General features: G+C 45.2%; 1 protein-coding gene across 5 annotated transcripts in view; it reads left to right on the forward strand.

Moving 5' to 3' along the window:
* The window catches only part of Palm2akap2 (PALM2 and AKAP2 fusion), a 339,394-nt gene that overhangs the window by 85,768 nt on the left and 239,485 nt on the right, over positions 1-14,141 (forward strand). For all 5 annotated transcript variants that reach the window (XM_059254391.1, XM_059254389.1, XM_059254390.1 and 2 more), the window contains exon 3: positions 2,468-2,598. In XM_059254391.1, coding sequence (XP_059110374.1) covers positions 2,468-2,598 — 131 coding nt within the window. The remainder of the gene's footprint in view (positions 1-2,467; positions 2,599-14,141) is intronic.

Here is a 14,141-nt window from a genome sequence, read left to right on the forward strand (position 1 = left end):
ATCAGTTAACAACCAGACAGTCCCTTACAGACCTGTCACAGGCCAATGTGACCTGGACAATTCCTCTCTTAGATGATGCTAGGCTGTGTCCAGTTGACAGAGCTGACCAGGACAGATAGGGAGCAAATCCTATCTCTAGTAACTTTAGCTATACAGCAATAACTTAGATGTGAGAAACTATCTCCAGTCACTTTAGCTATACAATTTAACCACTTAGATGTGAGAAACTATCTCCAGTCACTTCAGCTATACAATTTAATCACTTAGATGTGAGAAACTATCTCCAGTCACTTTAGCTATACAGTAATCACTTAGATGTGAGAAACTATCTCCAGTTACTTTAACTATACAACAATCACTTAGATGTGAGAAAATTCACATTGTATTAGAAAACTGCAAGTTGAGTAAGTGTAAGTTCGCTTTTATTTTATTTTATTTGCATAGTGTGTGTCTGTGTACCACATGCACACCTAGTGTCTGAGGAGGTCAGAAGAGGGAGTCTGATCCCCTAGAACTTGAGTTACAGGTGATTGCTAGCCACCATGTGGGTGCTGAAAATTGAACCCAGGTCCTCTAAATCAGTGCTTTTAACTGCTGAGCCATTTCTCCAGCCCTTAAATTTGCCTCTTAGCACACTGTGAGAGTAATCAAGCAGATCTCTATAATGATTAATAATGAAACTATTTACTAATCCCTCAATCCAGCATTATTGACCATTTTTCTTGTTTTCCTATTACCTTCTTTACTTGAAAGAACTGGTCCTTTGAGTCCTCACACTGGTTTATTCCCATGACTACTGATCCACTCTCGGGTACTGTCTGGTCCTCAACCATGACGCACAAGACCAGTCTCTACAGACATCTAGTAACTGCTACTTTCCATGTAGGGGCCCCAAAGTGAGAGCTCCTTGCCTGCCTATGTCCCTGCTCTTCATTTTCAGGACTTGTCATGTGTTGTTTTTTAATCTCATTTCCCAAAGCAGTAATTATTCTTTCCCAGCCATGGAACTGAAATGAAAAGGTTTTGGCCCCCTCTGTAGTGTATTCATACACTGGCACATGAGGGGTATATGAGTTTACCCACATTAGAGACACTGCTGGGACTGTATTGAGTCCCTAAAGGTTTTGTTGTTTTGTTTGTTTTTGTTTTGGGGTTTTGGTTTTGGTTTTTCAAGACAAGGTTTCTCTATGTAGCCTTGGTTGTCCTGGAACTTGCTGTGTAGACCAGGCTGGCCTAGAACTCACAGAGATCCATCTGTCTCTGCCTCCCGAGTGCTGGAATTAAAGGCGTGGGCCACCACACCCACTACTTAAGAGGAGACAATGACATTGGCCTTTTTTAAAAGAACATTTCAATATGGACTGGATATCACATGATCTTAGAAAATTTTACAATGGGACTAGAGTTGCATAGAAAAATGTTCTTCTTGGAGACTCATTCAAATATCATGAGATAGCATGGTGTTTGAGATTTGCTTTAAAATGCTTCGGTGCCAGGGCTAGATGGATGGTTCCATGGTTAAGAGTACATACTGATTTTGTAGAGGACCTGAGTTCGGTTCTCAGCACTCACAACCAGCAACTCATCACAACTGCCTGTAACTCTAGCTTCAGGGGATCCAACACCCTCTTCTGGACTCTTGGGGTACTTGCAATCACATATGTGCATGCATACACAAACACATAGACACAAAAATTTTTTAAATAAATCTTTTAAAAGCCTTGATAATGTGGAAATATGTCTAAATAGTCCTGATTATATATCTAGATAGATTTGTTATCTGTACTCTATTTTGAGTTTTTTTCTTAAAGAATGGTTAATAATAGAAAGCACAGACACCACCACCAGCTCTCTCAAGGTCATCCTTTCTCCAGATCACCACATCAGTAAAGCTGGTGTCTGACTTCTTGTGATTCTCTATTGAACTATCACCTCATCAATGAAGCCCTTTAGACCCATCTCATAAATATAGCAACACTTTCTTTATCCCTCTCCCTAATTTCTGAATTCCCAGAATCATTGTGTGGGGGTGCATCTATATGTTTGTGCATGTGTGTGAACATACATGTATAACCACATGTATGGGGAAATACACACATATGCACCTATCTGCATATGTGTGCAGAAACTATGTCTTCATTTTCTCCTTATTGGAGAGAAGGTGTGGAAGGAATTGGTTTTGGGTTTGTTTGTTTGTTTGTTTTTGGCAGCCAAGTAATGTTGGGTAAGGTCTCAATAAATACACAGCTGAATTTAAAAACAAAACAAAATAAAAAAGATGTAGAAAAGAAACATCCAGGAATCCTGGCTTGGCCTGGCAGAAGTGGACAGCCATGCCAGGGAAGGTGAAGGCAGTGGTCAGGCCTGAACTGTTGAGGAGCAGATCTGATGCAGAAGCCCTGCTAGTCCAGAGAATGATGTGGGCCGAAAGATGTCATTTATCTGTTGTCTTCCCTCCTTCCCACAGTCCAAAGTCCTTCGGGAAAAATGGCTGCTGCAGGGTGTGCCTGCGGGAACAGCAGAGGAGGAGGAAGCCAGGAGACGGCAGTCTGAGGAGGATGAGTTCAAAGTCAAGCAGCTTGAAGATAACATTCAGAGGTAGGTGATTCCTAGACTGCAGTAACCACTGCCGGCCATCCTGTAGGGGGCGCTTTCTCCATGCTTTGACCTTTCCCTGGGGCTGTAGAATTGCCTTCCTAAATAGATACTGGTGTTGTCTGACTTTTCCGTGTGAATCAGTGTTATTTCTCATAATACTAATACTGTTTTGGTCTGTAATACAGTATGGAGATGCCTTCCCCCACCAATGAGGTATTATAAGCAGTTTGCCCTTCCCCAAATGCCCTCTTTTGAGATCTCTCATCAGCTTCTTCTTTTTTCTTTGTGGGCCCAGCTGTTGACTGCTGTGGCCACTGTGACAGGTTTCTGCATAGATTTACCACGTGTGATCAATTGAGATGGGAGACTTGTAGCCAAGGCTCTTGGAACTGAGATGAAGAGAGCATAGGAAAGAACGTGCTGCGTGCCTGAGCTCAGTAGATCAACTTTGCTTGGCCTCCTTGAACTGCTCAGGGAGTGCCTTGCTTCCCTGACTGCCCTCAACCAGGTTCTGACTATTTCAGTATAGAAGATAGGTGACCTGTCTGTGGCCAGGAAACTAGTCAGATCCAGTGAGGAGCAAAACCAGAGTTTTCTCTTTGGCAATTCCAGCCTTCCCAGGTCTCAGGATACCGAGACAGATGTAGGAGCTGAGGATGGAAGGTGGTGTGCATACAGGCCTTGGAACCGAGTCTTTCCAGCCAACCCATTCCACCAAATTCTGCCTGAGACCTTCTCTCTGGCCCTCCATCTCCTCCTGAGGCTGAAGCAAAGGCTTGGCAGGTGCACCAGGAGGCAGGAGAAACTCCAGCTCAAGGCCAATTTAGGATACATAGTCATATCCTGTCTCCAACTAACAAGTGTGTCAGGTCTCTAGAACAGTGGTTCTCAAGCTGTGAGCTGCAACCCCTTTGGGTCATATATTAGATATCCTACATATCAGATATTTACATTATGATTCATAACAGGAAATAATTTGCAGTTTTGAAGTAGCAACAAAAATAGTTTCATGGTTGGGGTCACCACAACATGAGGAACTATTAGGAAGGTTGAGAACCACTGCTTTGCATGAAGAGAACTGAGAGAATGAATATGTATGAAAGAGAGGTTTATTAGATTGATTTACATGGTAAGGTCTAGGTAGACCAACAATGGCTGATTCCCAAGGGAAATACCAAGAATCTGGTAGCTACTCAGTCCACAGTTCCAATCTGGCACTGTCGGCCTGAAGGATTCTGGGAGAGATGCTGTTCTTCAGTCTACATTCAGAGGCCCAGAGAAGCTGGTGGTACTACTATACTAAGGAATGCAACAGTCACAGCCATAGGTTGGATGAAGTTGTCCACAAAAGCAAAGACGAGCAGACAAAAAGCAAAGCATTCCTTCTTCCATGCCCTATGATCTGGGATGTCACCAGAAGGTGCTGCCTCTGTTTAGTGTGGCTCTTCCCACTTCAAGTACCTTGGTCAAGAAAGTCCCTCACAGGAGTGGCCTGCGCTTGCCTTTTAGTAGATCTCAGTTGCAGTCAAGTTGACAGACAAGATTAGCTATCACACAAACACAGCAGAGTATACCAGCTGAGCTGCTACTCGCTGTGGACACTCCAAGCTGAAGACTGGAGGCATCTCAGAGGTGCCAGTTGTGTCACCACATGGATAACCAAGCTGGCTGAAGACCCCAACGCACACTTCAGCCTGTGCTCCTGATTTGCCCAAGCCCTCGTGTCTCCTAAAGACCATTCAGAACAGCTTGACTGCCGTTGCTTGTGGGAGACATGGTCAAGAAAAAGTGTGTGTGTGTGTGTGTGTGTGTGTGTGTGTGTGTGTGTGTGTGTGTGTGTGTTTTGGGCAAAGTTTGAGCAAAGTCAACCCATGGAATGTGTTGTAAGAGCTAGGGGTTCAGATGGGCATTGCCAGCTACAGAAAAATTGAGCAGATCGTCCCACCTTTGAATCAAGAGGATGAAGAGCTCACACATAGGTATGCAGGACCTTCTGGGAGCCCCTTGAAGAGTGAAATGGCCCAGACAGAGAAAAGGAACCATGGTGGCCTGTCAGAGCGAGTGGCTGAGCTCTGAGTCAGGGGATGCTTTGCCTGCTCCTGTCATGGTCTGCCAGGCATTGGCCTCATGGGCCCTGGATGTGCACCAGAGAATCTGTGTTCTCAGGGCTCCTGTGTATGAGCAAGGCCGTTGTGGGCACCTTCTCCTCCTCCAGGCCTCCTGACGGTCCTTCCTACTCTGGAATTTGATTTCTGCTTCCCTGCCTCTTGTATTCTCTCCTCTGTAGACTGAGTCACAGTTGCGCAACACACTTGGCATCAGAGATGTTTACATATGAGATTTTTAATATTTTTTTTATTTCAAAATCCTTGCCTATAGACAATGAGATACCTTGGAGATAGAATCACAAAATGTGTTTGTTTTGTACACATACCTTATACATAGTCTGTAGGTAGCTTTGTACAATATCTTTTAATGATTTTTCATTTAAAACAAACTTTGTACATTGACTCAGTGGAGGGCAGGTATGGAGAGGTCTGCTTGTCAGTGGTCATGAAGATTCAGAGGTGGAAGCATTTCCAATTTCAAGCCTTCGGATTAAGTATGCTCAACCTATATAGGCTTTCCTGTCTTCACATCCCAGCCCCAAGGGAAGACAAGGGACTGCCATCCCTCATTCCCCTGAGATACTCCCTTGTGCTTGGGCTCAGTAAGTTCTGTCTCCCAGAGGGCTGTTGGAACAGCTGTCAAGCTCAGGGGACACATAAGCTGGCGCCCTGCTGTGTGACAAAGTCTAAGGCTTGGCCACAGGACTCTGCTGGCTTTGGCTGTGTTCAGCTAACTGGTTCTAAGCTGTAGGTGGGATGCATCTGCTTTCATTTCTGCACACCACAGGCTAGCAGGCTGCTCTTATTGTCTTTCTATGGCAATAACAAAGGAGCCAGAGAGCCGAGCAGAAACAAGGCCTGCCCTTAGAATGCCCATAAGCTAGATGCTGAAGCATGCTGGCAGCCACGCCCAGTTAAGGAGAGGTGACAGACAGATAAGAGAAAGGTAAAGGGTGGGGGTGAATAAGTCCTCTTCCACAATCGTGATGGTTGAACTGAAAAAGGAAACTGCAGAAGAGCCAGCGGTTGAGAAAGAGTAAAAACCCTTAACAGCACAATAGGGCAGAGGCAATGGAAGAAGAGAACAGAGAGAAAAGGAGAGGTTTGGGGGTCCTGTCCAGAACTGGACCTTCACCGAACAGGAAACCCAGAAGTGACTTACAGACAGGATGCCACGGAGCCTCCGAATAAAGGAATCTGTGCCACCAAACATGGCTCTGGAGCTCTTTAGCGCTCCACCCCCTGCGCTGAGGCACTCCCTTGCAATGCAAGGTTCACCTAAAAGGGACATGTGGTTCTGTTTTCGAATACTAAAGTAAGCCAGGCATAGTGATGTGGTTTTTGTAGTCTCTGTACCCTGGAAGTGGAAGCAAAAGAATCCGGCAGTTCAAGGTCATCCTAGGCCAGCACTGGCTACCTGAGACCCACTCTCCATCTAGACTGGGATGTAGCTCAGTCGGTAGAGCACTTGCCTGGCATGCACAAGGCCCTGGGTTTGAGCCCGAGCACCATAGACAGTTATGGTGGTACACACCTGTACTCTTAACACTTGGGAAGTGGAATCAGGAGGGTTATACTCTGAAGGTCCTCCTCTGCCGCCCAGAGAGTTAGAGGCCAGCCTGGGCTATATGAGACCCTTTCTCAAAATGAAACGAAACCAAAAAAGTCTGCAGGAAGGAAAGAGCATTGTAGTCAAAGAACACAGGCACTTTCTGCACAGGAAAATGAGGGTAAACTTGGGTCATTTCATTTAGAAAAAATGGTGGGGGGTGATGGCCCACCAGAACCTTAAGTGTGTCTAGAATTCAGGTGATGTCCTCTTTATGATTGGGTCAATCTGAATATGGTTAATATGATTAAATACAACATGAAGACTTACAGTTTGACATGACTGTCTCCCTAAACATCAAGAAAGGACAAAAATACACTTTTTAACTCTTTACAGCCTAGATCAGTGTGGGAAATCTCAGGCCTTTGGGTGAATTTTCTTCTAAAATGTTAGTTATACATCGGCAGTGCCTTGGTGTCAAACATCTGCCTTTCAGAACTCTTGTCATTGCTGGTTAGATTTTTCAAGTTAGCCTATCGGGGAAGAAGGACATACAGAAGGAAGGAGGGGTGGACAGAGGAAAGGAAGGAGAGAGGGAAGGTGGGGAAATAAATCTAGACTATTAAATCTTGGGCAATATAATTACCTTGGGGAGGTTAAAAAAAATAATTCATAGGTCTCATTCCAGAAGTTTGCATTCCGTGACTCAAGTCAGGAGTCCATGGCTCAGGGGGCAAAGGCCCTTGTCCCCAGACCTGATAACCTGAGCTCAGCTCCTGGTGTCCATGTGATAGAAGAAAGGAACTGACCCCCAAAGATTGTCTCCTAACCTCCACATGAACACTGTGGCATGGCCATGCCCACCCACCCTCACCCACCCACTCCCACACACAATGTATAACTGTTTTTAAAAATGTTAAGCATATTCCATAAAATTATATTATACAAGGATTGCTGGACACAGAGGAAAAATAGAGTGCAAGATTCAGTCCCAGCACTAAAGCCAGGAAAATCAACATAACACACAAAACTGAAGGAGAGCAGCCGTGACCCTTGAGTTCAGACTGATTCTGCCTTTGACTCGAGGACATCGGAAACCACCTTTGGGGACGGCTGTAAGTGAGAGCCGCTCACCACACAGCTGAGTTCTTTTCCAGAGGCCCCTTCGCAGAGCTCCGACTCCTTGACCTTCAGTAGAAACAACCTAGGCCTCCTAGGCCAATACAGACGCAGGTCAAGGAAGTTGGCTACCTCCTCAAAGCCCAGAAATTTCTATTATTTTTCAAAGATTGATGGCTAAAGTTATAAGCAATGTGGCCTCAAGTCATGCCATCGGAGTGGCTGAAAAGGAGGGCGAGAGCCTCACCACTGTAGCAGAGAGCTAGCTTGTCACTGTTTTCTGCTCTTGCCTGGGTTGTGGTATGATTATATTCTTGACTTGATGGATGTGGCGATCAATGAGGCTAAAAAAATGACGAGGACTTTTGAGAGCAGGACTCTATACACATTCCTGTGTTTTAGAAAACCAATCTCAATGCATTGTTTCCTGTTGGGATATTATACTGAGGAACCCCATGGTCAACTACTATCAGTGTCTCTGTGTGCCCCTGTGGTCACACAGAACCTCACCCTGGTGCTCTGGAGATTTCAGGCAGCTAGATCCACACTAGCTTGGTCTCTTTCCTATCTGTTCCCGTCAACAGGGCTTGTTGCTTGCCTGGTGGTTTTTTCCCACTTGTGTCTCTTTCTAATTCAGTCATGCATTCATTACTTTCCTCTGTGCTGTGACAGAATGTTTGACACACGCGTGAGAGAGGGGGGGTGGTTCGGGTCCTGGTTCCGGAGGGGTGGATCTGTGGTTGTCAGGCTCTTGGGTGAAATCTCGGAGCAGTAGGCCTGTGTGGGAGTGGCTGTCTTCACGACAGAAAAGGAGCCGGAAGGATAGAATGTCGGCCGTCAGCTGGCTTTCTTCTTTTATTCCACCCAAGCCCTAGAATCGGTGCTGCACACATTCAGGGTGAGTCTCATTTGGGAACAGCCTCACAGATACACTCAGGAAGGATAGATGGAGGGAGAAAAAGAGGAAAATGGAGGAAGAAAGGATGGAGAGGGAAGGAGGAGGTACCCTGGCTCACCAACTGCCTAGGCAGCTCGAAATGTAGTCCAGTTTACAGTGGAGCTTACTCATCATAAAGTAGGTCTTATTCAAAGATGTGGTGTGCTCTTAAATCTCCTTGATTAATGATAACTATAGACAAAATCTGTTCCTTTATCTCACTCCGGGGAATTACCCCAATGAAAGTGGGAAACCTCCTGGAATAGTAAATGAAAACGGAATGAACTCTCAGCTCTGCAAGCAATTCTCTGTGTGACTGGGCAATCTCTCACTGTCTCTGGTCTCTTTCCTCATCTCTTCAGTGAGAGGTCTCTTGGGATTTTCCAGCCATGAGGTTCTTTTATTTGAGAAATTGGCTAGAGAGCTTTTCTTTAAACAAACACACCTGTGCAAAGAAATGTCTCTGTTGTGGCAGGAAGTGGCTTTGGATACAGGTCAGAATATGGAGAGATGTTTAGGTTCTCATGAAACAAAAGACCCATTTGTAAGTAACTGATTCACCTCGGAGATGACTAACTCATCCAAACAGCTATCAGTTCGAAAATATGTCACATCAAATATTCATTGTATGAAATATTGAAGTCTTGGTTGCTAACCAGGAGAGGGCCATGAAGCTTTAAAAAAAAAATCAAGATACAAGTGGGCTAGTCCACTTTTTCTCTGGTTGTCTCTGGTGCTTATCACAATTCTTTTAATTCTCTACATTATTAAGGGTCTCAAAACAGAGGTAGACACTTGAGGCTTAAGTATGTGTGTGTTGTGCTATGGGACTTGGCAACCACTGAGACAGCCCTCACTCACACCTATTCTGGAACCAGCACCCACAGAAATGTTCTTTGAAATTACAAAGGATGCTTACTTGGGATTCACTGTGTTCTCTGTGCTTGCTATTTTTAGTTCTGTGATGTGCTGTTCTTTTGAAGCACCAGTGGGACAATCCACATTGGTATGCTCTATCCCTGCTGTCCCCGCCTGGGTTCCTGCCCCACATGTAGCACACTCCCAAATACAACCTATTTAGAGGTGCCATTTTCCCAAGCCAAAACAATACTATGTACTACATACAAATGTACTAGATGCAGCAATTGATCTTCTAGTGTTAGTTTTCTTGCAACTATTATTTTGTGACAAAATATTTGGAGACCTATGATACTAACATTCATGCTAACATTTACTTCATACTGTAGGAAGATGAACAGGCAACATGCTCCTCCTCAGCGCCATGAAAGCCTCTTACTGAGCAATACATTGTTTTTTCATGACTGGAGAGACTGCCTCTTTCAGGTTCATGCAGGAAATGCAGGCTCCACGTCAGGTGTGGCTCCCTTTGGTCTCTTTCTAGAGCTCTTTACTCCTGAGTGAATCTTCTTACCTGAATACAGCCTGACTCTCTGCTAGAGATGGTGTACCATATGTAAAAGTCTCCCAGCATAGCACAGTAGTGGTGAGCCTGCACCACCAAATTTGACCAAACTTGGAGTCCTGGTTCTGCATGTATGAGCTGTTTGATCTTGACTACCCATGTGATTTGTTAACTGTGCATTGGTGAAAATGGTCCCAGCCTTTCAGGGTGGGTGTAGTACGTAAAGATCCTGTGTACCTGTGAAGAGCCAGGTATAGCAAGCTGTCCATAAGCACAACACTGTTGCTGTCTCTTCCATCTCTCAGGAGCAGTGTTTCTCAACAACATGATTGACATTTTAGGGCCCATAGTTATTTGTTGTTGGAGGCTACCTTATACCCTGCATGAAATTTAATAGTATGTCTGGCTCAACCTAGGGATAGTTTCCAGTTGTACCATGCCCCAACCTTAGTTAGTACAAAAAAAGAAAAAAAGAAAAAGACTCAGACCATATCAGCTGTCTGCTGAGTAACAAAATCCCGCCAAATAGGGAACCACATATAAAGCATGGAGTTATCTGTTATTGGTTGTTTTCCGTCACTGTGGCAAAATACTTGAGAAAGTCAAAGGTGAGGAACATATTTGGGCTATGGTTTCAGAGATTTGTGTTCGTGGACACTTGTCTCCGTTGTTCCTGGACCTGTAGTGTGGAACGTCATGGTGGCATGTGTGGTAGTAGATCAAAGGTGCTTGCCTCAAGGCAGCCAGGAAGCAGAGAGTGAGCTCACTTGTGTTGTAGTCCTCCCCCAATCCCTGTGAGGCTGGGACTCTGTACGTGGATTCATTATCTGTTTATTAAGAATGAGCCCGAGGCCTTGATGCTGAACACAGCTGCCGTGGGTTCAAATCCTACTAAGTCATAGATAGCCCCAAGGCCCTGCCCCTGAACGCAGCTGCACACTGGAGGAAAAGTCTATGAAACCATCTCTAGGAGATGCTTAAGGAATCTTAATATAATCTTAGCACCTGGGAAGACTGAGGCAGGAGGATCATGGGTTTAAGGCCATCATCCTGAGCTACATATTGAGAGCCTGTCTCAAAATTCAAAACTGGCTGTAAATGAATTTTTTCTTTGGGCCACCTGCTCACAAAAAAATGACCCAGAGACTTATTAATTATGAAACCTCGGCCTTAGCTTAGGCTTGTTCCTAACTAGTTCTTATAATTTAAATTATCCAATATCTTTTAATCTACGTTCTTTTACATGGCTCAGTTACCTGTACTCTGTCCTGCCCATCCTGCTTCCTCTGTGTCTGACTGGCAGCTCCTTCTTCCCAGAGCTCTCTCTCTGTCCAGAAGTCCATGCTATACCTCCTGCCTAGCTGTTAGCTGTTCAGCTTTACATCAAACCAATCACAGTGACATATCTTTACACAGTGTAATCAAATATCTTGCAACAACTGGCTGGGTGTAGTGTCACAGGTCTTTAATTCCAGCGCATAGGAGACAGAGGTAGGCTGGTCTCTGTGAGTTCAAGGACAGGATGGTCTACAGAATGAGTTCCAGGACAACCAGAGCTACATAGTGAGATCCTGTCTCCAAAACAACAAAACTCAAAACTGGAAGAAAAAAAGGCAAACCAGAGCACGATCCTTGACTATAAGATGAAAATCTCTCCAGTAGGGAGCTTTAGAGTACGGAACCTTGAAGAGATTCTCACGCACCTTGAGGCATCGAGACAAGTCAGCTCTGAGTTTAAGTAAAATGTCTGCCCTTTTTTTTCACCCAGCATTGTACTGGCTTTACAAAGGCAGTCCTTTTTAAGGGAACTCATAAGACCACAGACCCTTGAGTATGCGTGAGTCAGTTATCTGGATCGACTCTTGGCTGAGTCTGCCATGGTCCTGGGGAGCCAGAGGTGATAGGCATTGTCTCCTCAAAGGCTGAAAAGTGACAGGGAACTTGCAAGATCAAACTAGTTCAGATTACAAAAGTTTCCTTATTGCAAAGGACCCTACTTTGGGATGAAAATTCTGTTCCTGCAGTTCCCAGCCTCTCTCTGATCCCTCCCCTACCTTCCAGGGACAATACAGCCAAGACCATCTTCATAGACAGTAGAAGCTTGCAAGCTTACAGTTTGTGTCAGCTTTGGACACCAGCACAGGTGTGGGAGCAAGACTTCTTAAACTGTACTACAGCTTTTCAACGTGACTCAGTGACAGGAACATCCTGTCACAAGCACTGTGCCCTAGCGTGGCTCTCCAGGCGCCATTAGAACAGTGGTTCTCAGCTTGTGGATCATGACCCCTTTTGGGGGGGGGGGTCTCATATCAGATATCCTGCATATAAGATATTTACATTATGATTCCTAACAGTAGCAAAATTACAGCTATGAAATAATACAAATAATTTTATGGATGAGGTCACCACAACGTGAGGAACTGTATTAAAGGGTCATCGCATTAGGAAGGTTGAGAACACTACATCCACATCACCTTGTCTGGTGTCTAGTAACTTAGAATCCAGAACTGTGAAGATGGTGGGCACATTTCATGCACAGAGCCCATGTAAGAGCCTAACGTGAAGAATGTTTGCAGTTTTCCAACCTTCAGACAGCTGCTGCAGTTGAAGGACTTTGGCAAAGTCAACTTCTTTGATAGTTGATTCCAAGCCTTTTGGCTTATTATTGACATGCCCCAAGTTTCTCCTCTACGACCAACTTTTCTAATTTGAAAGCATTGTGTGCCTATAGCTTGTAATATCATTTCTCACCCTTCTACTTTCTTGGTAGAGTGGAAGTGTTGACCCTTCTGTTGATAATATTTACATGCTTTTCACTTGTCATCCATCCTGAAGGAGTGTGTGAAATAGAGTATTACTCCGCTGTTACAATGCAATGCATGAAATGGACAGGGATGGATACTTTATAAAGAGTTGTAGAGGCACACACACACACACACAAAATCACCAAATGACATGGTACCAATTCTGGTGAGGATCCTTTGATGACCTCACATCAGATGACAGCACAGCAGGAGTGTGTGCAAGAAGAGATGCCATGCTAAGACATGAATCGGAAATTGATGAGAGAGAGGAGGGATTCTGCAGGCGGGAACATTGAGATCATGAGGGGAAGAAGCGCAGAGATGACCGACCACACTAGGGGAAACCCATGAACTGTAGACTAGTGGCTGTGGAGCCCCCACAGGACTGGACTAGGCCCTCTGGACATGGAAGACTGTTGTTTGGCTCAAACTGTTTGGGGGGCACCCAGGCAGGGGGATCCGGATCCGCCCCTGGTGCATGGACAAGCTTTTGGGAATCCGGTGCCTGTAGTGTGGCACCTTGCACAGCCTTGGTACAGTGGGAAGGGGCTTGGACCTGCCTAGGCTCAGTGTGCTGGGCTCTGCTGACTCCCCATGGGAGACCTTGATTTGGGGGATGTGGGGATGTGGGGTGGCTTGGGAGGGAGGGCTGGGAGATGGGAGGAGGGAGGAAGTGGGACCTGTGGGTGGTATGTAGAGTGAGTAGAAAATTTCTTAATAAAGAAAAATGGGGTGGGGGAGACATGTGTAGCTAGAGTTTTCCTGCCTGGGCCATGGTCAGGATAAATCTTTCTCACTCTTCTCTCCGGGTCCTGCCAAGTCCCGCAGCCGCTCAGACCCAACTGAGTAAATACACAGAGACTTATATTGCTTACAAACTGTATGGCCGTGGCAGGCTTCTTGTTATCTAGTTCTTCTATCTTAAATTAACCCATATCTATTAGTCTATAAGTTGCCATGTGGCTCGTGGCTTACCGGTACCTTAAATCTCGCTTTTCATGGCAGCAGCTGGCAGCATCTCTCTGCCTCAGCCTTCCACTTCCCAGAATTCTCCTCTCTCCTTATCCCGCCTATACGTTCTGCCTGGCTACTGGCCAATCAGTGTTTTATTTTATTAACCAATCGAGCAACACACTTAACATAAAGAACATTCCACAGCAGACATGAATTGGAGAATGATCCTTGAACCAGGTTCACTTTCTTATAATACCTGACTTTTACAGTAGTTAACTCAGAATCTCCACACAAAAATACCTTAATCTCTTTAAAGGGCAGAACTCCCAGTGACCTAAACAAAATGTACCTGAACCCAGCCCTTTAAAGGTCCTACCCTCTCTCAGCATTGTCATATGGGAGATTAGACTCTCAAAACAGGTACCTTTGTGGATGGACCATATCCAAACTGCAGCACATGGTGTCAGTCCTTCCCAGTGACAACATGACTGTCTTACAGTTGGGTCTGGTGATAGCCGTCCAGTGCCCACAGGAGTCTAAGGTAAGCTTTGAAAGGGACTGCACCAGCATAAACAGGCAGACTGGATGTCTCCATCACTAAGGCCCAGAGCCAGCTTCTCTTTGCCCTTAGGTCCAGACTTGGACCCTT

Source organism: Peromyscus eremicus, chromosome 2 (assembly GCF_949786415.1).
Source record: "Peromyscus eremicus chromosome 2, PerEre_H2_v1, whole genome shotgun sequence".
Classification (NCBI taxonomy): domain Eukaryota; kingdom Metazoa; phylum Chordata; class Mammalia; order Rodentia; family Cricetidae; genus Peromyscus; species Peromyscus eremicus.